Here is a 25,193-nt window from a genome sequence, read left to right on the forward strand (position 1 = left end):
GTGCAGGTATGATGCACAGAGCAAAGGAAAGGTTTCGAATATAAGGAAGAGAGCTCCAGAGTGATGTGGGTGAAAATGAAAGTGGGTTATGAGAGGTGGGTAATTGTTACTGCTTATCCAGGTAGACAGGAGTGAGGAAGAGAAGCAAAAGTCTTAAGATACCCAATTTAACAAGAGAAACGTACATAAATGATAAGGTACCAGTGCTGAATTATATCCTGATTTATAAGCAAACCAAAGAGAGACTTATGGACATAAATGTGTTGAGAGGGGCACCTACTGGGATATCTTGCTCTTTCTACAGGAGTAAAGGGTGAAAGTGTGTGGAGACTTCAGGGAATGAGGAAATGATACAGGTGGGAAGATGGTAGCAAAAATGAGTTACCTTGGGAAAGATTCATACAGATGATCCATATGCATCAGATGCTCACAGCCTCTTAATTCACTCACAGATCCTTAACCCATGTCTATTGTCCAATGAAACATCAATTTCTACTCTTAGATAACTTTTTCTTCCAATGAATCCAGCCCCTGATCAGTATTTGGTATTTTCATTAGAGTTATCCATAACAGTAGGTAGTAGTTGGTAGGTGGAAGCCAACAATCGGAGTTATATTACCAGTACTACCCATCTGGGTGTTTAAAGACATCTGCTTAAGTGACCCAGGTAGGTGTCTTTTATTTCTGCCTCACTAACATGTGTACTGGAATTGTGTTCACAAACATACAATCTCTCCTTGTCATATATAACACATGACAACACATTAATTAATTCACGCAGCTCTTCATAACAAGATTTTGCTGCAGAGCACTATGTGCTAGCTCTGCCTTTTGGCAAAATGGTAGGAGCAGTAGATAGAAGTAGTAGATATGAACATTTAGGTAGTCTTATTAGGGAGAAGTAGTAGGTACGAGCAGTAGATAGAAATAGTCATTAGGAACATTAGGTAGGAGCCTCTGCAAACATTGCACTAGATTTGTCATCTGCCAGTGGCCTGTTAAGGGTGAGGCGCTAAAGGCTAAGAAGCAGCACAGGAGTTTTTTAGTTATGGAGACTCTGTTGCCATGGCCACCTCTTTGAGGGAGTTCCAACTGGAACAGGCATTAGAGATATAGTTAGATGGGTAGTTATCCATAATCCTAAATGACTGTTACTAATATCCATCCACCTCTTCTGCAATCTCTCTCTTCTCTGTGTACTTTCATCTGTTCTCCTATATATCATTTTGACCAACCCATCATCTCCCATACACTTTATTTGACCATACCATTCTAAATGACTTTCATCCACATTCAGGGGTCTCCCAAAGAATTTTTCATGTGATGGTAAGGGAAATAGTTCCAGAAGAGGTGTACCCCTCTCTAGAAGCTGAAGCACTGCTTTTTTCAGACACAGGCTATCCATTTAAAAACCAGTCTTAGAAAACAGTTCACCAACTAATGAAATATTTATAGGAGTCTGATGCTAACTACACTGCTCAATGGAAACAATGAAAACTTCCAGTCAAAGTAACATATAACAATATATAATTATAACAATATATATCATAATAATTATTATACCCACGTAATACATTAACCTGTCAATGTAAATTTTGCATTGACCATGGATTACCACAAAGGGCAATACAGCAAACACTGAACAAAGCAGCATTTGTAAAATTTGTAAAAAGCTTAATAAAGTGCCAATTCTTGGTAGGCTTTCTGGTGTATCAGTGAAGGCCATGTTTCAAGACCTAAATGCACTGGGTTCAATCGAGCAGAGTTGCAAGCTTTCCACTGGCTAAAATTGTCACAGCTGTGGTGCTTTACCGTAACTGAAGTTGGTAACCACATATCTACCAACCAAAGGAAGGATGAACAGCTGGGTGAGCTGTGTGAAACCCTGATTATGTTAATACATTAAAAAAATTTACATTTATTTTTTCTCTACATGATAAAGGCTCTTCTTATGTGGTCTTTTGGAATACTTTAACCTCTTAAATTTCCGTACTGAATGTGTTGTGCTGCCCCTGTTCCTTCCAACCCTTCTTTCTTGTTGCTCTTGAAGTATAATTTCTTTCATCTTGGCCAAAGCACTGATATAGAGAGATTCATATGGTTCCAACTCCTCAGTGGAGACAATAAGTTCAGTTACTGTTTCTGCACCACTGGAAAGCAATGCCCTGACGTCCTTCATCTAAAGAGAGAAACAAGTGAAAATTTCAAGAACTTAGAAAGGTTAGATATAATAATCTTATCACAGATTAAACAGTGAAATTAAGGATATGATTATAATCACACCAAAGATGAAACATAATGATACTGAAAATATGGGCGAGTGTACTCAATAGGTTGTGTGCTTCAGTGAACCCTTGTATGTAGGAGCAGATTAAAATACAGTACCAATTAGACAGGTAGATAATTAATGATACACTTGTTTGTGCATACAAGATTCTTGAAGTTGCAGTACAATGTGCAATGATACATATCAAAGAGATATATGTAGGAAAGCTAGCAGAATACACACTGTTTAAATACTTCAAACAGAGGGCCCTGTGGAATGTGAAGAGTAAATAAGAGTATTCAATGACATGATTAATGACATAACCCATTACGAAAAGCTGAAATTAAGAAGAATGAGTAAAACTTAATTAAAATGAGAGGTCTACTGGCTCTGAAAGTCAGCATGGTAACTTACTAGTGAAAAATGCAAATTCACTATTGTAATCCAAAAATATTCTAAAATGAGAAACATCCACAATGCATACTTTCAGCTCACATTTTTGTTAGCAACCCTTTCACACTTTCAAAAAATCCTGCACTACTGGATGAGTGAAAATCTGTAGTAAAATAATTCTGAAACAAGTTGTGAAAGATGTTTTGGTGAAAATAAAACAGAATTCTCCTCTTCATGGGTTACCACCAATCCAGCTTTAGTGTATAATAATGTAAAGAAGGAATAGAGGTGGGAGCTAAGCAAGGATTTTTTCTTACAAGGCTCGGTCATCTGTTTTTTGACATTACCTCGTTCATACAGAAAATAGCAAACATATATGAAAAAAAAATACTATTCACAGGTACTGATAACTAAATCTTAACCTTTGAGTCTCACTGTATTATCAAACATGCCAATCTTTGCCATCTCCACACACTGTTCAAATCATGCATCATACAGCTCACTTCAGCTTTCATGGTTCCATTCGCTGCCATGTCTGCTGCCATACATGTAAAACACCCAACTTACAGGTTTTCTCCATTCAAACTCCAACTAATTGTGTCTCTTTTCAATGCTAAACCTAATAATCTTGCTTTAATTCACATTTACTGACAACTTTCTCCTTTCACACACTCCCAAACTCAGACACCAATTTTTCCAGTTTCTCATTCAAATCTGCCACCAGCATATGTGTGATGCCTCAAAACCAGATTCCCCTATCCACAAGTTACAGATAGTAAGGAGAGTATGTAAAAAAGCTGAATAGGGCAAGCTGAGATGGTTTGGGCATATGGAAAGGATAACTGTTAGGTCATATACACCTGAAGTGGAGGGAACAAGGAAGAAGGGGAACTAAGGAGGAGGTGAAAAGAAGATGAAAAAGAGACCTTGAGTGATCAGATCCTGAACATACAGGAAGATGTGAATGGGACAGAGCAAACTGCAGTGACATTATATGCAAGGGGCAACATGCTGTCAGTGAGCTGAACCATGGCATATGAAGCAGTCATGGGAAATCGCATTCACTCTGAGGGGTCTGGTTGTGGATGGGGGATCTGGTTTCAGTGCATTATACTTGACAGCTAGAGAATGGATGTTAGTGAATGAGTTATGATTTGTTCATTGGTGATGCTACCTTGCCATTGCAGGAAACAGCAAACAAGCATGATAAAAACATACATGTAATTTTTTCATACTTGTTTGCTGTTTCCCACATCAGCAAGGTAGGTATATACCTGTACATTCCTACATACAAAACCCCCTCTTACAAAGACTCTCAGCACTCTGTAAGCCTCTCATGCCCACTGGATAGGACTAGAGGTCACGAACTGTTACGATGCTGTTTGTGTGGGGTGAATGCAGGACAACTGAGCATTAAGTGTTCAGTGTATATACCTTAACATGTAACTCTCTCATCAAATGTTAAGTAGACAATATATGTTAACCAGCTGCCTTCCAGCCAATCTTCTCATTCCTGTCCTCATCCTCTATACTGTCAACTTCATTCTGTGTCTTCCCTCAAGATCTTGATTCTCCAATCAGTCTCATTCTAGTACGTCCTGATGGACACCTTTCTTCAGTTGCCTAATTCAGATACTTCTTGGAGTAACCTGTATCTTCCATTCTTTGTACAAGGTCAAACCACCTTAGCCTGCACTTTTCAATTATCTATGACACATTTTCTTTTTCTTTCTTTAATATTTGTTCACCATTCCTGCATTAGTGAGGTAGCACCAGGAACAGAGAGAAATGGCCTTATTCACAAACATCCATTCTCTAGTTGTCAAGTGCAATGCACCAAAACCATAACCCTCTATCCTCAACCAGATCCTACAGGCCTTTTCATGGATTCCCACAGATTTCACATGCCCTGCTTCAGTCCAATGACAGCACATCATTCCCTGTATAACCACATGGCTCCAATATACTTTATCTAGTTAATGCCTTTCACCATTCTACATGTTTAAGCACCAAGCACTCAAATTTTATTCACTCCATCCTTTCATCTCCAATTCTGTTTCCCCCTTCTCCTTGTACCCTCTACATCTTTCCAACACAGATGTAACATTTGAATCCTCTTTTACCCAGGTTTTTCTCATCTTATACATTCTTGTAACTTCTCTGATTAGCCTCCACTCTCATTCCAGCTGCCTTGATCTGTGAGATTCTTTTGGTTGAAAGTGACCATGCTTCTAATCCTTACATTAAATGTGTCATAGAATGGTGATCTATATTACCATTTTACTTTTCAATGGTAATAACTACCCTTCTTGCCATTCACCCTCTTAAAGGCAAACGTAACAAAGCTCAAAACCACGTAAAAGAGAGCACTAAATACTGGCCGCCTTGCAACTACAAACACTTAGCAACTATATAATACAATCCCGATTCAATATGCTATGCACTCAGTTCTCTGCAACAACAGTACACCCTTCCTAATTACATCTCTCCTTAATGAACCACTTAGGAAAGAAGTTCAGTTAGACTCACCAATACTATAACTTTCCCAACCAAATCCCACTGGGTTCAGTTTGGGGACTGATATGCATTACCCTGAGCTCCCCAACATGCAGATTGGAGGATCACAAAACATCCGGTTACTCTATGATTCTCCTTGATTATTTCACTAATGTTCTTATATATTTTAATGTTCTAATATATTTGAACTCCATAAGGTAATGAAAAATAATAAAACCCTTAGCTTTACATTCTCTCAACTGCATAACATAAAACATCTAAACTGTTTATATTTAAAGGAGTGGTTTCTATAAACTTACCATATCCTTAGTAACAAGAGAAAGTGCAGTTCCAGGTCTGCCTGCTCTTGCTGTCCTTCCAATACGATGAACATACGTGTTGACAGACGTGATATCATAAGATACTACATGTTCTATGCCTCGGATATCTAATCCTCGAGCCATAGCATCAGTTGATACAAGACTGTAATAGAAAAATAGTTAACATTTATTCAAGTAATCAATCGGTAATATTATTACATCTATCTATCTATTTTTCTACATATCTGATGCAAACTCCCTCAAAGGGGGTGCCCATGGTAAAATAACCTCCATAACAGGTGAACTCCAGTGCTGCTTTGCCTTAGTGCCTCAACTTTAACAGGCCACTAGCAGAGGGCAACTACAGCACACTTTCTAGAGGCTCTTATTAAATGTTCATACCAACTCCTTCTACCTAATGTGTAGTAATGTTCCAACCTACTACTTCTACCTTAAGCTCCTGCCTATAGTTCCTACCTACTACTTCTACTTACTGCTCCTACCAATCTGCTAAAAGGCAGGGCTATTGCAGAGCACTGACTAAAGGAAAATCTAGCTACAAAGAATGAGGTGTCAAACTTAACTATCAAGAATAAATACCATTTTGTTGCTGTTATGAGATTCCGTAAGAATTGTTAAAAAATAAAAAGGCTCAAAGCAGATAATTCATGCTCTAAGTAATATCCTGACCACAAATTCAAATTTCCTTCATAAATCATCCCATCTTGGTGTTTGCAAGAGTACAGGTGAATTACTCTAACCTATGCAACCCTAATTCCTGAGGAACCTAAAGAGAACAGAGATGATGAGGTAGAGGTATTGACACCACACACAGGTGAGAGGAAATCAATCTTTAACATCCCATGAAAAAAATTATGTGATGGAAGGAAAATAAGTCTCAGAAATGTGCATTTTTTCATACTTGATCACTGTTTCCCTCATTAGAACCATGAACAAAATAAGAATGGCAGCATTCAAACCCATCCAGTCTCTATCTAATGTGGCTTTTCTTCATCTGTTCTTGGTGCTAGCTTAGTGATGCAAAAAATACGGCGATCAAGTATGAAAAACAAAAGTACAGTTAAGTTTGAAAGTAACACTGTCTCTGACGGGGAACATGATTTCAAAGCTGGTAACAGGAGTACTATATAAGTAGAGTGACAGCTCTTCAACTGGGAGAGCACAAAAGTTGAGGGAAGCAATTGACATGGGGCATCAATCAGGGGTCAGTGGTGAAACCCCTTGATCTAATGTTTTGGAAACAATAGACAAGAAAGTCTCTCCCAATGAGAAAAAACTGATCCAGCCTTGCTTTGGATATTGAACTACCAGTGCTGTCCAAGAGACTGGCCCTCACAGTACTAACAAACAAGTGAAATGAATGAGGAGGCATGATGGCCAGATGTCTCTTCAACAACACATCATGATATTACAGGCTAGGACAGATTGCTGTTTGCATATCATACAATATTTCTTATGATGGTTCAACAGGTTCAATCCTCATGGGTACATCTCCCTTTGGGGAACAGTAAAATGGTATTTTCACCTTTCACCAAGCAAATGCCCTCCTAGGTGTCTTGAGATGTCTGTAGGTGAAAAATAAAGATACACATTACTAGAGGTAATTTCCCAATTAACTTACATATCAATTTTTCCTGATGAAAAATGAGACACAATTTGGCGTCTCTTACTCTTCTGACTCGATGAGAATTCTGCAACTGTTAAGCTATCTGACATGGCTGCCATAAGAACTGCAAGTTTATGGGTTGTTTCACAAGAGTTAGTAAACACAAGAACTCTGCGCCAGGATTTTGTAGTTATCAAATGATGAAGAATCAGTGGTTTAACTGATTCATCCACTATTACATATTCTTCCTTCAGCTCTGCTGGTCTAGTATACTGACCAACTACAGTGCCAGCAGCAGGCTTCTTTACACCTGCAAATAAAATGTACAGTGATTACTTTACATGTACTATAGTAAGCAATTGCTTTGATATCTAAAAAGCCATATATCAGCATGCAGCAGCCTTTGGTATTATATCAGGTATTGCCTCCAAATATTCTCAATTAGACCTTCTGAGATATGGTGAACATGTGCATAAAAGATATGTTGCTTCAAATGAAGGGTCAACTATAGTCATATGCGCCAAATACTTGAACTTTAGATGAAGGTATCTTAGTTTCTACATAAAATTCCATGCTGAATGGTAACCCCACTTATGCCCATTACATTTTGGTTCCTCTTAGCATTCCAGTAAATAAATATAACATAGATATCCTTGGTTTAGTGCTAATTCTGTTGTCTGAAGCCATTTTAACATCCTCTCTGACCAATTAGTGTGCAGTATTGGCATGACATAGTTACCACGAGCCACTATGAGCCAATCACTGTGCTTAATTCTAACCCTTGTGGAGATCCTGAGTTCTGTCTCGCTGCACTCCATGTAGGATTACACATGTTTCAAGTGTTTGTGCAAGCTGTTGTGTATTGGTACTGATTTAATATAGATCATGCCCTATGTTCACTACAATAAAATCAATTTTACAGAGTATTAGTGAAAAAGTACCAATTTTTACAATATCTAGCATCATCAATGTACTCATTACTATGCAAAGCAATCAACAAACATACAATACAACAAAAGAAAAATGCTAAGTAAAAGTTGTCACTCGGGAGAGAGTACGTGCTACCATCTTCCCTCTCTAACCATCCTATTAGAGAAAAAAGTACACTGAGGTTCAGGGGAAGGGCATATCTCCTCAACCCACCAAACTTGAAAATACTCCTGTGGAAAACAATGTTTTCGTGACCCATAAAATGTACCATTCACAATAAAGAAACAGTGAATGCCGTTTATGCCAACCCCTGCTTATGTTATATTCCCCAATCAAAATTTCATGCTTTTTAAAGAATAATGCAATCATAATTCTAACTAAACAACTGGAACTTCCATCATTTCATGAGAACATTTTTCAAACAAAAAATTAAGGAAAGCTGTTCCAAAGTATTGAAGATCTTTCTGTACCTGACCAATATGTGAATTACTGGGGCATTTGCTCAAGACCTCCAACAAGGTATAGGAACTGTGATGAATGAACTAAAACCCTGTCAAACAATAATTTTGTTGATGAGAATTAAATTCCAATCCTGCACAGAATACAGCAAACCCTGTTTATGCTAAATATCCTCAGTTCATTCTATCCCAAGCATGCCTCCTTAATGTTCAGGCCATGATACTTGAAAGCCTCCTATACTCCATCTTTCCATCCTCTTCTCATGTCCCTCATCAGACAGAGAAGCAGAAAAAGATGAGGTACATGAAAGGGACAAAAAAAGTGATGGTAAAAACACTGAGTGGAGTGAGTGAATATAAGCAACATAACTGTACAGAAAATGTAACCGAGACAAATGAATGATAAAAAACTGCAGATGATGAGAGAGTCCTGGCAAATCTGGGAATAGCATAGCAAGAAAAACACAAAACATAATTGAAACAAAGATGGAACCTTATAAGCTCAGGAATAACCTAGTTTCAGAGATATTAAACAACAAACTTAGGGCAAAAACAAAGACCAGCCGAGGGCCAATAAAGGAACAGTGAATCCTTAGAAAATAATATTAAATAAGATGTATAAAAGTAAGTAGCAGTAAGTCAAGAGACTAAAAAGGGAGACAAATAAGAGATGGAGTGAAAGAGTATGGGCTACTTTCAGGGACAGTAATAAAAATAAAAATTATCTGAATTACCAAAAGACCCTGGACAGTAGATTTGCATAAAAAAAAATTCCTGATCTAAAATACACTTACCATCATTTGCACTGGAGGTATCAGTAATAGTGAACAGCTTTGGTCTGTACAATGATATCTGCTGCAGCTGCTCAGGGTCATGTGATAGAGTTGCCGAGAACAGAAGACGGTGAACTGGAATGTGTGGTAACTGAGTGGGACCACTTCCTTGGAATCCATTAATAAGAGCATTTTCTGAAGAAGCCTCATGACATTTTACAGCCTGTTCTATAGAGGTAACCCATTCTCCACCCTCTGCTGCCAACATTTGGTCAGCTTCATCCAAAACCAGGTACCTGTAAAAAAATATTCATAGATAGAAGTGTATAAGAAAAAGAATATGAAATCTGAACATTTTCCAATATTCACATCTCCAGCAAACTTCAAGGCGAATAAAATAATGTTTTAGAAGAATAATATTCTTGTCAGGAGAACAAATGAACAAATGGGAGCATCAGTGGAGGAGGCAGAAGGAAGGTGGTAAAAAGCAGAGATAAGGAGAAAGGCAATGGACTGAGTTTGCTGAAGGACTACAATGTGTTTAATGATAGGGTAACAAATGTGGGGCATTCTGGACATATAGGTATGTACAGTGAGAGAGTAACAGCAAATGTTTTTGTGAAAAGAGAGAGGTGATAGTGATAAAAGCCTTGTGCTAGATGAAGCACAGCACAGCACCTGGAAGAGATACTAATGCAGTTGAATTTCTTAAGAAGAGATGACTGTTGTTGACTGGTTACCTAGCATCTTCATTGTATATCTGGGTCATGGTGAGAAATCTGGGAATTGGTAGCATGCCTTTATAGTGCCATTATATAATGGCAAGAGGGGCAAAATGTTTGAACCAAAGAGGTTTAAGTATACATCGAAAGTTGTATGGTGACTCAGGATGGTGGCATACACAAAGCATCAGATTGGGGATGAACAATGTGGTTCCAGGTGTGGTAGAGAATGTGTGGATCAGGCATTTACCTTGAAGAATTTGGGCAAGAAATACCTGCCAAAACAGGAGGTTTTGTATGTAGCATTTATGGAAATGGAGAAAGCACATAATAGGGGTAACAGAGATACTTCATGAAAGGTGTTACAAATATATGGTATAGAAGAGATGCTTCATGGAAGATGTTACAAATATATGGTATAGAAGAAAAGCTTCAAGAAGAAATGAGCTTTTATTAAGAGTAAGGCATGTGTTAATGTAGGAAGACAGGAGAACAGTTCAAGGTGGGTTTGTGGCAGGAATGTAATACCATCATGGCTGTTTAATCTGTTCATGGATGGAGTGGAGAGGGAGGTGAATGCAAGGGTCTTACAAAGAGGGTTGGCCTGCAGTCTGTCCAGGATGCAGGGCCTGGGAAGTGAGTCAGTTACTATTTACAGAAGACATAGTGCTGATGATAGATTTGAGTGAGAAACTGCAGAAGCTGGTTTCTGAGTTTAGGAGAGTATGTGAAAGGAGAAAGTTGAGAATATACATGATTATAAATATGGTTATTAAGCTTAGTATTAAGAGAAACAAGTCAGCGGAGGGCTGGAAATCCTCCCCTCTCGTTTTTTTTTTTTTTTTTTTTAATTTTCCAAAAGAAGGAACAGAGAATTGGGCCAGGTGAGGGTATTCCCTCAAAGGCCCAGTCCTCTGTTCTTAACGCTACCTCGCTAATGCGGGAAATGGCGAATAGTTTGAAAGAAAAAGAAAAAGTCAGCTGAAGTTTGAATTTCAAGGGAGAGACTGTGATGAAAGTGAAGTGTTTTAGATATCTGGGAAAGGACAAGGAAGCAAATGGAATGATGGAAGATGAAGTGAGGCATAGGTTAGGAAAAGAGTAGTTACTGTCTTCGAGGGCAATGATGAGTTTATTCTATGGTATAGTAGTCGTGATGGTGTTCTACGGATGGGAGGTGTACATAATAGACTGGAAGTAAAATTTTTTTTTTTTTTTTTTTTTTTTTTTTTTTATACTTTGTCGCTGTCTCCCGCGTTTGCGAGGTAGCGCAAGGAAACAGACGAAAGAAATGGCCCCCCCCCCCCCCCATACACATGTACATACACACGTCCACACACGCAAATATACATACCTACACAGCTTTCCATGGTTTACCCCAGACGCTTCACATGCCTTGCTTCAATCCACTGACAGCACGTCAACCCCTGTATACCACATGACTCCACTTCACTCTATTTCTTGCCCTCCTTTCACCCTCCTGCATGTTCAGGCCCCGATCACACAAAATCTTTTTCACTCCATCTTTCCACCTCCAATTTGGTCTCCCTCTTCTCCTCGTTCCCTCCACCTCCGACACATATATCCTCTTGGTCAATCTCTCCTCACTCATTCTCTCCATGTGCCCAAACCATTTCAAAACACCCTCTTCTGCTCTCTCAACCACGCTCTTTTTATTTCCACACATCTCTCTTACCCTTACGTTACTTACTCGATCAAACCACCTCACACCACACATTGTCCTCAAACATCTCATTTCCAGCACATCCATCCTCCTGCGCACATCTCTATCCATAGCCCACGCCTCGCAACCATACAACATTGTTGGAACCACTATTCCCTCAAACATACCCATTTTTGCTTTCCGAGATAGTGTTCTCGACTTCCACACATTTTTCAAGGCTCCCAAAATTTTCGCCCCCTCCCCCACCCTATGATCCACTTCCGCTTCCATGGTTCCATCCGCTGACAGATCCACTCCCAGATATCTAAAATGCTTGAGGATAAAATAATTTTCAAATGAGTAATGATATGGCAAGGGAGAAAGTGTGGTAGCAGAAGGAGTAAGTATGAGAAAGTTGAAAAGGATGTACTGAAATTATTTGGACATATGGAAAGGATGAGTAAGTGGGTGTAAATGTCACAAGTGGAGAGAACAAGGAAAAGATGGAAACCACAGAAGAGGAGGAAGCATGGAGTGAAAGGTACTTTGAGTTATCAGGGCCTGAACATACATAGGTGTGAGACATGCAAGGTATAGAGCAATTGAGTGATGTGGTACAAAGGTGACTTGCTGTCAGTGGTCTGAACCAGGGAACATAAATCAGTCTGGGGAAACCAAGGAAAGGTCTGTAGTAATGATATGGCAAGGGAGAAGTGTGGTAGCAGAAGGAATAAGTATGAGAAAGTTGAAAAGGATGTACTGAAATCATTTGGACATATGGAAAGGATGAGTAAGTGGGTGTAAATGTCACAAGTGGAGAGAACAAGGAAAAGATGGAAACTACGGAAGAGGTGGAAGCATGGAGTGAAAGGTACTTTGAGTAATCAGGGCCTGAACATACAAAGGTATGCAAGGTATAGAGCAATTGAGTGATGTGGTACAAAAGGTGACTTGCTGTCAATGGTCTAAACCAGGGAACATAAATCAGTTTGGGGAAACCAAGGAAAGGTCTGTAGGGCATGGTTTTGGATAGAAAGCCCTGGTTTTGATGCATCATATATACTGGCTAAACAGTGGATGTGAGCAAATAAGGATACTTTTTAATGTTCCTAGTGCCATCTCAATACTATGGGAAATGGCAAAAAGAAAAAAAAAATATACATATCATACATTTATACAAGTATATATAAATACAGGTGGGTGTTACTGGACTTTGCCTGCCTCTGGTTACACCATGAGTGAAAAGTCACCTCTAACGAGGCTGTACCATTGTTTGTTGACAAAATGGTGTACAGCCTCATTGAAAGACTCTTCACTTCACAGGAGTTTATCATTTCCCAATTACTGGTAGTAGTACAGTCTTGGAGCTGCATGAGTTCTTAGAGAATGGATCCTGTAGTTATACCACAACACTTTCATGAGAGGTTCTGGGGCAAGTTTTACAACAAGTAAGAAATCACCTGGGCAAGTTATAAAACAAGCAGGAAATCACCTTCTCTTTGATTGTATCAATGTCAATGGATGAAACTGAGGCAAGTAAAGTCAAGTATCTTCTCATTCTAAAGGAGTTATCATTTCCTGCTACTGATTGTGTCATGGCCTTAGCTGCAGGAGCCCTAAAAGAGGGTATTGGGATTGTATAATCATGAAATATTATTCATCTATCATACTTAATTGCTGTTTCCCATGTGAGCAAGGAAAAGCCCGGAAACAGATGGAGAATGGCACCATCCACTCATATACACACATACATACATAAATGACAATGCATACATGTATGCATATCAACATACACATACACAAACATACACACACACATATATACACATGTACAAATATATACTTCCTTGCCTTCATCCATCTCTAGCACTACCCTGCCCCACAGGAAACAGCATCGCTACCCCTCCTGTTTCAGCAGGGTAGCAACCCAAGATACTGTCCTGATATGATGCCATACATCATCACAATTCACTTACAGATAAATCAACCATGGCATCAGATGGACATCCACAATGATACTTCCAAAGCCATCAAATCATAACCCTCCTCCAAGCAGGCTGGCTAGGAGATAAATATACCAAGCAAACATTACAACATTTAAGTTAAACAAGTTATAGCCAAAGATATCATAAATATCTCCAAATTCTATCACAATTTAAAGTTCCTTGCCATTTAATGTAAACACCTTTAACTACACGCTAAAAGTTACCTTAGTGAAGAAAGATCAATGCCCTTAGTGAACTTTAAATGATCATCCAGCCTTCCTGGTGTGGCTACCAAGATGTCGATGGCTGGGCGATATCCTGCATAGTCTTGAATAACTAAGGAGGCCTGTTCCTTCTGAAACGTTGCCTGACCAACTGCAATGCCAACCTTTAAGTAACTACCTCTCAAATATGTCTTGAAGACTTTATAAACCTAGGGGAAAAATACAGAATATCAAACTGACCATGTCAATAAAAAGTATCTTATATTTCAATAATTTTTCAAAATCTAATTCTACATTTCTTGCCATAATGCAAGGCAGTGCATATATTACTTTACCAAACACCACGATCAGAATAACTGTAGCTTTTTTCATATATTCACAGTAATATCCCTTTCAGCCTTTCAGTTCTGAGACTTTAACACAATCATTTTCAAGTGAAAAGTTCTGTAATAATTTTATCAAAGATATCTCTTGTACTGCACTGTGCTAGTAATGTGATGAAAAGTGGCTAAGATAATATTCTTTCATGGGTAGATTCTTTTCTAAATATTCATAAGTTATGAGTACTACCTGAAGTGCAAGTTCTTGTACAGGCAGGAGCACTAAAGCACGAATTCTTGGTACTGTTCTACCCTTAAGTGCTTGGATGATGGGCAGGACATATGCTAAGGTTTTTCCACTGCCGGTGGGCACTGATATGCAAATGTCCCGTGGTCGATACCTGATGGAAAAAAAAAATCAAGTACTACACACAGTATATAATGTGTACCATTTTCCTAAAGTTCTAAAAGAAAAGAAAATGAAATATTGAATCAAAATATATACTAAAATACTATAACATAACCACCAACCACAAAATACACAGCACTCATTCTATGACCTATAATAAATGTTTTATAGTCTTGTGCAATAGTATTAATGAAGATTCATGAACTTCTTTAGCCTCAGAAAATTACATAGGAAAATATCTGTTCATTCAAGTTACTTTGTTCCTTCATCAGAGGAATATTTTCTGCTTCATCAAGAAGCTGTTTCTCCTTTCAGACATAGTTTATATGACCTGAAAGTGACTTCAAACTTGACAATTAATTTGTATGAGATTAATGAGAGGTCTGACTGACCTTCCTTGGGTGGCTTCTTTCTTACCCTTCACTTTAATTTTTCTTGAAGTCCCTCTTTCTTAATTGAGCAAATGCTCTAAAGTCCTTAGAAGACTTGCTCATAGAAGAGAAATGATAGTTTCTCTGTTAAGGCATAGCCCTACGAGTATTCATCTGTTTTCTGCTCCTCTCTCCCCTCATTCATTTTGGAAAAACTATCATATCTTGACTTCTGAAAACAACAGAAGCAAGGCACACATTTCTGTGGTCAAGAGTTGTTTGCCACCATTTCACCTTCACTCCATACTGTCATGGACCTAGGTGAGTTCCTGTATGGCTGTTGGTCCCTATAAACAAGCACTTCCAGCTCCCTATGTGCTATGGCGGTCAATAAGGATGAATCCTCAAAAATACATGCCATTTCAAGGAGTCAAATGGTGTCTTATAGAGTGCTCTCATTATAGCACAAAGGCCCTGCTTGTGATAAAAAATTCCCTACATCCTTCAAAATCTACAGTTTTTATTAATCTCAGCCCAATTTGCTCTTGCAGAAGCACATAAGGCACTGCCTCCAGTAAAGGAATACTTTTCATCCTTCTAATCCAACATTTTTATTCATCTTCAAATAATGATAGGTTTACCATCAAAGGTATAAACATTGCACAGAGTTTCACAGTCTGGTTGTGGAAGGAAAGAAGCAGACACTGAATCAGGGGATTTACAAGTTTCTAAATTTTACACAATCTGTCAGGTGCTGTGCAACCTAGAAAGAGAAGGGTATGAAAGCATGAACCTCCTAAGATGGAGTGACAGCGTTGTTTAAGCATTACCTTAAGATGGTGTAACGTTATTCTCTAAGCATTACCTAAGCTATGGTTTCTGTAAACAATGTGATTCATTTAAGTTTTAGACATACAAATAATAGCCTTGCTGAAAAACCTACTGTGACAATCTAAAATCATTCTAAACCAAATTTCATGAAAAATTCTTTAGGTAACAGACAGGGGGAAAGTGGGACTGTCAGTGAAAATATTTATATCATAATTGGGAGGTCCCTTTCTTAGCTTAATCAATGTAGCCTACACAAACATACCTGGTAGACAGAGAACTGATACTTGATAATATCTCAGGAATAACAGCTTTTTGAACTGGGAAGAAATGTCGAATGTTTCGCTTTTCTAAAATGTTCTTCAGTGATGCATCCAATCCTTGAATAGAATCTATGGGAGCACCATCTGAATGAAGATCTCTGCTAATGATCGTTGGGTTGGCTAACCAATGAGGAAGTGTCCTTTGCAACTGAATAGATAAATTCCAAATAGTATTAACATTCACTGATACATTTACAAGAAAAAAAAAAATACATGCTGTATAACATTTACAAGAGTGCACTAAAAGTGTGTGTAGGAATACAGGGAGTCCTGGGGGAGAGCTGAAAGGAAAGTGAGCAAGTTATAGTATAGGAGCACCAGCAGTTGCAAGACAGGTGATTAATATGAGTTTATTTTATCATTACTAATATACTTAATTGCTGTTTCCCATGTCAGCGAGGTAGCGCCAGGAAACAGACGAAGAAAGGTCATCTACTCATACACACACACACACACACATATATATATATATATATATATATATATACATATAGAGGATGGTAGAGGATGTGTGGATCAGGTGTTTGCTTTGAAGAATGTATGTGAGAAATACTTAGAAAAGCAAATGGATTTGTATGTAGCATTTATGGATCTGGAGAAGGCATATGATAGAGTTGATAGAGATGCTCTGTGAAAGGTATTAAGAATATATGGTGTGGGAGGCAAGTTGTTAGAAGCAGTGAAAAGTTTTTATCGAGGATGTAAGGCATGTGTACGTGTAGGAAGAGAGGAAAGTGATTGGTTCTCAGTGAATGTAGGTTTGCGGCAGGGGTGCGTGATGTCTCCATGGTTGTTTAATTTGTTTATGGATGGGGTTGTTAGGGAGGTGAATGCAAGAGTTTTGGAAAGAGGGGCAAGTATGAAGTCTGTTGGGGATGAGAGAGCTTGGGAAGTGAGTCAGTTGTTGTTCGCTGATGATACAGTGCTGGTGGCTGATTCATGTAAGAAACTGCAGAAGCTGGTGACTGAGTTTGGTAAAGTGTGTAAAAGAAGAAAGTTAAGAGTAAATGTGAATAAGAGCAAGGTTATTAGGTACAGTAGGGTTGAGGGTCAATTCAATTGGGAGGTGAGTTTGAATGGAGAAAAACTGGAGGAAGTGAAGTGTTTTAGATATCTGGGGGTGGATCTGGCAGCGGATGGAACCATGGAAGCGGAAGTGGATCATAGGGTGAGCGAGGGGGCGAAAATTCTTGGAGCCTTGAAGAATGTGTGGAAGTCGAGAACATTATCTCGGAAAACAAAAATGGGTATGTTTGAAGGAATAGTGGTACCAACAATGTTGTATGGTTGCAAGGCGTGGACTATGGATAGAGTTGTGCGCAGGAGGATGGATGCGCTGGAAATGAGATGTTTGAGGACAATGTGTGGTGTGAGGTGGTTTGATCGAGTAAGTAACGTAAGGGTAAGAGAGATGTGTGGAAATAAAAAGAGCGTGGTTGAGAGAGCAGAAGAGGGTGTTTTGAAATGGTTTGGTCACATGGAGAGAATGAGTGAGGAAAGATTGACCAAGAGGATATATGTGTCGGAGGTGGAGGGAACGAGGAGAAGAGGGAGACCAAATTGGAGGTGGAAAGATGGAGTGAAAAAGATTTTGTGTGATCGGGGCCTGAACATGCAGGAGGGTGAAAGGAGGGCAAAGAATAGAGTGAATTGGAGCGATGTGGTATACCGAGGTTGACGTGCTGTCAGTGGATTGAATCAAGGCATGTGTATGGGGGTGGGTTGTGCCATTTCTTTCGTCTGTTTCCTTGCGCTACCTCGCAAACGCGGGAGACAGCGACAAAGCAAAAAAAAAAAAAAAAAAAATATATATAAATATATATATCGAGGATGTAAGGCATGTGTACGTGTAGGAAGAGAGGAAAGTGATTGGTTCTCAGTGAATGTAGGTTTGTGGCAGGGGTGTGTGATGACTCCATGGATGTTTAATTTGTTTATGGATGGGGTTGTTAGGGAGGTGAATGCAAGAGTTTTGGAAAGGGGGGCAAGTATGAAGTCTGTTGTGGATGAGAGAGCTTGGGAAGTGAGTCAGTTGTTGTTCGCTGATGATACAGCGCTGGTGGCTGATTCATGTGAGAAACTGCAGAAGCTGGTGACTGAGTTTGGTAAAGTGTGTGAAAGAAGAAAGTTAAGAGTAAATGTGAATAAGAGCAAGGTTATTAGGTACAGTAGGGTTGAGGGTCAAGTCAATTGGGAGGTAAGTTTGAATGGAGAAAAACTGGAGGAAGTAAAGTGTTTTAGATATCTGGGAGTGGATCTGGCAGCGGATGGAACCATGGAAGCGGAAGTGGATCATAGGGTGGGGGAGGGGGCAAAAAATCCTGGGAGCCTTGAAGACTGTGTGGAAGTCGAGAACATTATCTCGGAAAGCAAAAATGGGTATGTTTGAAGGAATAGTGGTTCCAACAATTTTGTATGGTTGCGAGGCGTGGGCTATGGATAGAGTTGTGCGCAGGAGGGTGGATGTGCTGGAAATGAGATGTTTGAGGACAATGTGTGGTGAGAGGTGGTTTGATTGAGTAAGTAACGTAAGAGTAAGAGAGATGTGTGGAAATAAAAAGAACGTGGTTGAGAGAGCAGAAGAGGGTGTTTTGAAATGGTTTGGGCACATGGAGAGAATGAGTGAGGAAAGATTGACCAAGAGGATATATGTGTCAGAGGTGGAGGGAACGAGGAGAAGTGGGAGACCAAATTGGAGGTGGAAAGATGGAATGAAAAAGATTTTGTGTGATCGGGGCCTGAACATGCAGGAGGGTGAAAGGAGGGCAAGGAATAGAGTGAATTGGATCGATGTGGTATACCGGGGTTGACGTGCTGTCAGTGGATTGAATCAGGGCATGTGAAGCGTCTGGGGTAAACCATGGAAAGCTGTGTAGGTATGTATATTTGCATGTGTGGACGTATGTATATACATGTGTATGGGGGTGGGTTGGGCCATTTCTTTCGTCTGTTTCCTGGCGCTATCTTGCAAACGCGGGAGACAGCGACAAAGCAAGAAAAAAAAAAAAATATATATATATATATATATATATATATATATATATATATATATATATATATATATATATATATATGCACTATACCAATACAACACAGCACCTGGGGATGAACTCAGCTCCATAATATGCTTGAGTGCTGCTCCATCTTGGTGACCTATGCAAATCCTCTATAAAGTAGTATTTCAACATTTCTCATTCAAATATGGATCATCAAAACATGCAATATAACTACTACATGGAAATGCCCTTTCATACTCGGCATGCTTTGCGTGATACATAGGATCTTTTACAACAACACATTTTAATTGTACAAGAGGGAGTTCCCAAAGGGAAAGGGCATCAAAGATAAAGACAGATAGACAGAAGAGAGGAAGATTATAAGACAAAAGCCTTAGTGACTGTACTCAAAACTTTGTATATTCCTCCATTTGGCAAATTAGCACATGACACTTAAAACCCTTCAACAGAAAAACAAATCAAAAGCTATCAATACAAAACTTATGAATTACTCTACCTTTATCTTATGGGCAGACTTAAACTCTCTCATCAGGGTAAAATCTTTGATTTCTTCATCTTGCACTTTTGTTTTCTTTTCCTTTTTCTTTCTCTTTTTCTTACTAGTTGTATCTTTCTCCTTCACAGATGTGTCAAGTTTACTTTTAATCACCTCAGAGTCAATGCTCTTTTTTGTGTCTACTACTTCATGATCTTTTTCAGGTGGAGTTTTCTCATCACGCTCTTCTATGGACATTGCCTTTTCACTTTCAACAACAGTTGAACCACATTTATTAATTTCACTAATTTGGACATTATCTACTTCATTGGGTAGCTCTTGTTTATTCTTTCTCTTCCTTTTCTTCTGTTTAGTCTCTGGCATTGATTCATTAATTTCACCGATCTGGACATTAATTTCTTCATTAGGTAGTTCTTGTATATTCTTTCTTTTCTTTTTCTTCTGTTTAGTCTCTGGCATTGAGAAGGTTGAACTACAATCATTACTTTCCCCAATTTGGACATTAATTTCTTCATTAGGTAGTTCTTGTATATCCTTTCTTTTCCTTTTCTTCTGTTTAGTCTCTGGCATTGAGAAGGTTGAACTACAATCATTACGTTCCCCAATTTGGACATTAATTTCTTCATTAGGTAGTTCTTGTATATCCTTTCTTTTCTTTTTCTTCTGTTTAGTCTCTGGCATTGAGAAGGTTGAACCACAATCATTACTTTCCCCAATTTGGATATTAATTTCTTCATCAAGTAGTTCTTGCTTATCTTTTCTCCTCTTTTTCTTCTTAGTCCCTGCCAATAAGAAGTCTCTATCACCACTTTCATTCTCCAATGAGCTTATGGTACCTTCCGCCATAGTGAATTTTTCCTCATTTTCACACTTTTTCTTTTTCTTTTTGGTTAGTTCATCAAAGTTTTCATCCTCCTGCACATCTGGCTCCTTCACATCATTGCATATCTTTCCCAAACTGTCCTCATCAATGGTATTACTTTTCCTCTTCTTTTTTGTCTTTTTCTTGGGTGATTTGAAACAACTGTCATCTGTTAGTGTATCACTCACACAATTCATTTCCTCCATACTATTTTTTCTGTGCTGATCTTTCAATTCTTTCTTTTTCTTTTTATACTGTGTATCATTGGCCATTTCCACAGTATCTGAGGGTGAATCAATACCATTTACAAGTACTTCCTCTCTACTGGTACTTTTTTTCTCTGTGCTAATTTTCTTCTTTCTCTTGGGGGTTTCATCTTCCATATCGCAAGGTATAAGCTCATCATCATCCAATGTATTTGCTCTATTTTCAAATGTTGAGTCCCTTTTCTTCTTTATTCTATATTCATCATTCAAAACTTCCTTCACAGAAGCAACCATTTCACCTTTACTGGTAGTGTTTTGTTTATTGATACATTCTTTGTGTTTTTCATCGATTTTGCTCTCATTGGAGAGCTGTTCTTCAAATGCTGTGACTTGAGTCAACTTCCTTGTCTCTTCAGAAGACTGTTCATCATTGGTTGTATGTTCTCTTTGTGCCTCACTGTATGGTCCATTTACTAAAGGCGTCATGACAGTCTTCCTTGCCCTTGCACGTTCATTGATGCGGGCTAATAAAACAGAAGCTTGACTAGGACTGCCTGATGAACTTCCTACATCCCCAGTGCTGCCAGGACCCCAATACCGACGAGGGATTACAGTGGTATTTTGTGCCATCCTCGCTTATGCAGTAGATCTGTAGCTGTAAGTAAAAATTAAAATGTAAACAGATGGGCTATGAGCAATGAACCAACATTCAGGTTCTAAAATTGTATAAATCATGAAGAATTAAAGATGACAAGTTCCTAGGACCAAAATTGTATGAAATTCCCCATGGTAGCACGTTTATTCTTTTTTCACATCTAAATTAGCACACATACAAGGTGTATCCCCTAATCAAGGTCACAAGTATCCCTTGTGACTGTCCTTCATCACAAATGCACTCAACACAATCTACTAATACTTCAGAACAAGTGGTGTTGCAGATATTTTTTATGGAGTCCTGTACACCAATGATGCACAAAGTGCCTTCCAGAGCAAGGTCACATGTGATCCTAAAGGCCAGATCTAAACACATTTATGTCAACTCAGCCAAAGGATGGCTCCATCCTTTGGCAAGTCCCCTTGACAACAATATACCTAACCAGTGATTTTACAGAAGCAATATGTTTATCCAAAGCATATAGTTACTACAGATATCACAAATTCTATTAATCTAATTTAGGTTATGAATGAGTTTTATATTAAATACATTTTTCCCTGAACTCCACAGCCCTCCACACAATCAGCTGTATCACAGAATAAAATCAAATTATCCCAATCATATTCCTTGTCTTAATTCACTTCCTACAATAAAACCCTCCATTCTTATATATATATATATATATATATATATATATATATATATATATATATATATATATATATCATTAAATTCCACAATGACATAAAATGCGTGGCATAAACTTATGCAATCTGTGGTCTTCTTGCAAAGATAACACAGAGCTGGAAATCTTAACATCCGAGATAACTACGTACAACGTGCTGAACTAATTTAATGCATTGGCAAAATATAAGTCAGGATAAAACTAGTCAGGCCAACCTTATACTATGCCATACCGAGGGTTATTTTAAACTCAGCAGGGCTGCCTCACATAAGCTGACCTCTTGCTTTATGTGGCACGATATCTCTTGGCTTGAAACCCAATTGACACCAAGTCAAAAGCTCCAAATGACCATCAACCATCATAATCTACATAACTCAAATTTCGACTACGAAGGAGATCATTCACACGTTGTTTGTTGATCTCCCAGTCAGTAAGTCATCTCCTAAATTGGATGAACACTACGTAAATATGTACCTAGCTGATACATAGAAAATTCCTTGTAAAATTGTCTTACTATATACAAAATCAATCATCAATTATCTTAAAAAGATTTCATCAAATGCTTATTTCATATTTAGGATGGTATATAGATTAAAGAGAAATGCTGAGCACTGGCACCAATTATATCTTTTTTATCCATATTTCACACCAAAAATACGATATTGTTAATCATGAGACTTTCTATTTATAATATGAACAATTTTAATATTAGTAAAATTACGTGCTGCAAAGTATACCATTGAGATACATATATCTATTTATAGATCAATGAGAAAAAAAGTGATGTCCACGAGGAAGACGAAGTTTTAACCCGAGCCTCATGGAACACCAGAGGAAGATCAGGGCCATACGTACATTGAAGATGTTTATCGTCTTACATATTATCTTAACCGTTGAGAAAAGTGGTCAAGATTTTTTTGTTTATTTCTGGTTGTCACCTGATGGTGACTGCCCCCACAGGTCTTTGGTGTCGACTGGCCTAAAACCCCAATAACCAACCAATTTGCAACCTGTACAGGGAGGAAGAAGTTAAGGCACTCGTGAAATTAATCTAAGAGTAAAGAAACCTCAGAAAGATTAAGAGGAAAGAGAGGTAGGAAGAGACATTGAGACAGATGCACACAATATCAAATTAATGAACATGTTTCAGATATACATGAATTACATACGACACATTCAATCTAATCTGAAATATGGTGTGGCATATGATCTCACTTCAGAAACCACAAGGAACTTGTGGGAAAAGGTACAAAGGAATACAACAATGGTACTAGAACTGTGTGTGATGAGATGAGGAGAGGAGAGAGGTCTTCCCACTTTAGAAAAATGATAAGGAGGGAGATAGGATGATAAGGACAACAAATTCCTCCAAGTACACCACGATGTTGGTATAATAATTATTCGATGGAAAAGCATTAATGAGGTTCCTCAACTCTGGGATCACATAAATATAACATTATAAATTGGTGCCACTCGTAAATAGTGTGGTGATAAATGCAGGCATCTCATCGAATTGTACATGGGGTTGATATTCTCTTAAGAATAAAATGTTTGAGTTAATCAAATTACATGTGGACATAACAGTAAAAAAAAATCACTCCTGCAGCAACAGAGGGTCGAACACGTTTATTAAGTCCAAAGAGAGTAAATGCAAGTGACATTGTTATAATCAGAGGACCAGAAGATAGGAACATAAGGTTAAGAGGTGATGCCCTACCAGGGTGAAGTTCCCTCATCATATGTATAAATAGCTGAATACACACATAAGAAGTTAAGGTGTATATGATAAGATTAAGTGACGAATTAGGCACTCTCCATAATCCATAATGCATTAGCATATACATGCAATCTCTCACTGTATAGAGGCTAGTAGGCAGCCACTAACCTTGAGGGTATTAACGGGACTACTTTACTGGATATTTGGAGGGTTTGTTGCTACAGCGGCAGTGAGTGGCCCAGCACTTCACTGGCAACTTAAGTTTCCCTCCCCAGGGGTGTCCGGGGCCAGACTGGTCCTTCAAGCAGACCTTGCCGCCCGACTGCCATCCAGCCTTTGAAAATAGGGGAAACGGCGATGCCTCGAGTTCATACGCTTTTAAATTCTTTAAAAATCTACAAACAGAAGATCCCAAATTAGGACAACAATGAGCTCTTACAGAAAGGAAAATGCATATAAAGATGGGGACCTTTCATGCCCATCATGAAACTGCCACAATAAAAAAAACAATGAAAATTTCCTGTTCAATTCCCCTACATTTTCATAATGGACTTCCATCCTCAGCACACGACGTTGTGCCCTGTGGACGTGACCAACTACCTGAGTGCTGTGGGAGGCACATAGGAGACACAAGGAACTCATGAGGCAAGAACGTATGAGAACGTGAGGGCAAAAGATTTCTTTCTACATTCAAAAATGGAACTTTAAAAGGGCGTGACTAGGCCAACCCTCGCTTCCATGGGAGACAGCTGTGTAGGCTTTAACCTGCCTCCACTATAACTCAACTTTCTTTGTTTAGTTTCCATTTAATTTGCTCTTCTCTGCACTCTCTCAACAAACATATGCTCGTGCTTTTGTAGATACAGCAACCAAATTAGGAAGTATGATCCACTTTACCAAATTATTTCCCTGTGTTTGTGTACGTTTCGGAAAACGATATGTTTCTCGCCATTCTTGCCCGACATGCTGGGAAAAAGATATTGAACCTAGTCAATTGTGTTTTATTATATCAAGAATTGAGCTACACGTTTTTATTCTAATGGACTCAGTTTTGCATTCATTGCATAATTTCTCTGTGCTACATTGTTTTACCTCCATATTGAATGTTGTGTCAACGACACCGCCAGGCAGTTGCAACACCTGTATAAGTACCCTATTATTTTTTTTTAATACTCACAACTCAGCTGCCTTTCTTGTCATAGCAAGAACACAGAGCAGTGTCAACTATCCTTTATGCTATCATGTAAAGTGTACCCAAAACAGCTTTTTTTCATGTGAAATCTCAATTTCATTTACTCTCAAGTATTCCATTTTTGTTAATGTTATGCACATCATTGGTATACTGAAACGCTCCCTCTCTCACCCTGAAATTGCATGGTATTACTTCATAGCTCAGATGTAGTCCTGCTAGTGCATGCATGACCAAAGCATGACTGATAAGTGCATA

At 38.5% G+C, this 25,193-nt stretch overlaps 1 protein-coding gene across 4 annotated transcripts; it reads right to left on the bottom strand.

The window, feature by feature from the left end:
• Positions 1 to 1,504: 1,504 nt before the first annotated feature.
• Positions 1,505 to 24,677, bottom strand: Dbp73D (putative ATP-dependent RNA helicase Dbp73D). 4 transcript variants are annotated; one of them, XM_071661111.1, is made up of 9 exons: positions 24,644 to 24,677; positions 19,622 to 21,344; positions 16,051 to 16,256; positions 14,428 to 14,578; positions 13,858 to 14,066; positions 9,285 to 9,559; positions 7,118 to 7,412; positions 5,476 to 5,638; positions 1,505 to 2,179 (listed from the first exon to the last, which is right to left on the bottom strand). In XM_071661111.1, exons 2-9 carry the CDS (start codon positions 21,317 to 21,319, stop codon positions 1,919 to 1,921), a joined length of 3,258 nt encoding a protein of 1,085 aa, XP_071517212.1. In that variant the 5' UTR covers positions 21,320 to 21,344; positions 24,644 to 24,677; the 3' UTR covers positions 1,505 to 1,918. The 4 variants fall into 4 exon arrangements, with proteins under 4 accessions (XP_071517212.1, XP_071517214.1, XP_071517210.1 ...); XM_071661113.1 differs by lacking the exon at positions 24,644 to 24,677 and adding an exon at positions 23,915 to 24,035; XM_071661109.1 differs by lacking the exon at positions 24,644 to 24,677 and adding an exon at positions 22,262 to 22,471.
• Positions 24,678 to 25,193: the final 516 nt, after the last annotated feature.

Source organism: Panulirus ornatus, chromosome 73, assembly GCF_036320965.1.
Source record: "Panulirus ornatus isolate Po-2019 chromosome 73, ASM3632096v1, whole genome shotgun sequence".
Taxonomy (NCBI): Eukaryota; Metazoa; Arthropoda; class Malacostraca; order Decapoda; family Palinuridae; genus Panulirus; species Panulirus ornatus.

Bases quoted from the DNA above. Each gene is read 5' to 3' on its own strand.
- Dbp73D (XM_071661111.1), bottom strand. From the start codon at position 21,319: ATGGCACAAAATACCACTGTAATCCCTCGTCGGTATTGGGGTCCTGGC. The intron at 14,067-14,427 runs GTAGTACTCATA...TTTTTCCCCTAG, and splicing joins TACAAGAACTTGCACTTCAG to GTTTATAAAGTCTTCAAGAC. The intron at 5,639-7,117 runs GTAAGTTAATTG...TTTCTATTACAG, and splicing joins TCATCAGGAAAAATTGATAT to TCTTGTATCAACTGATGCTA.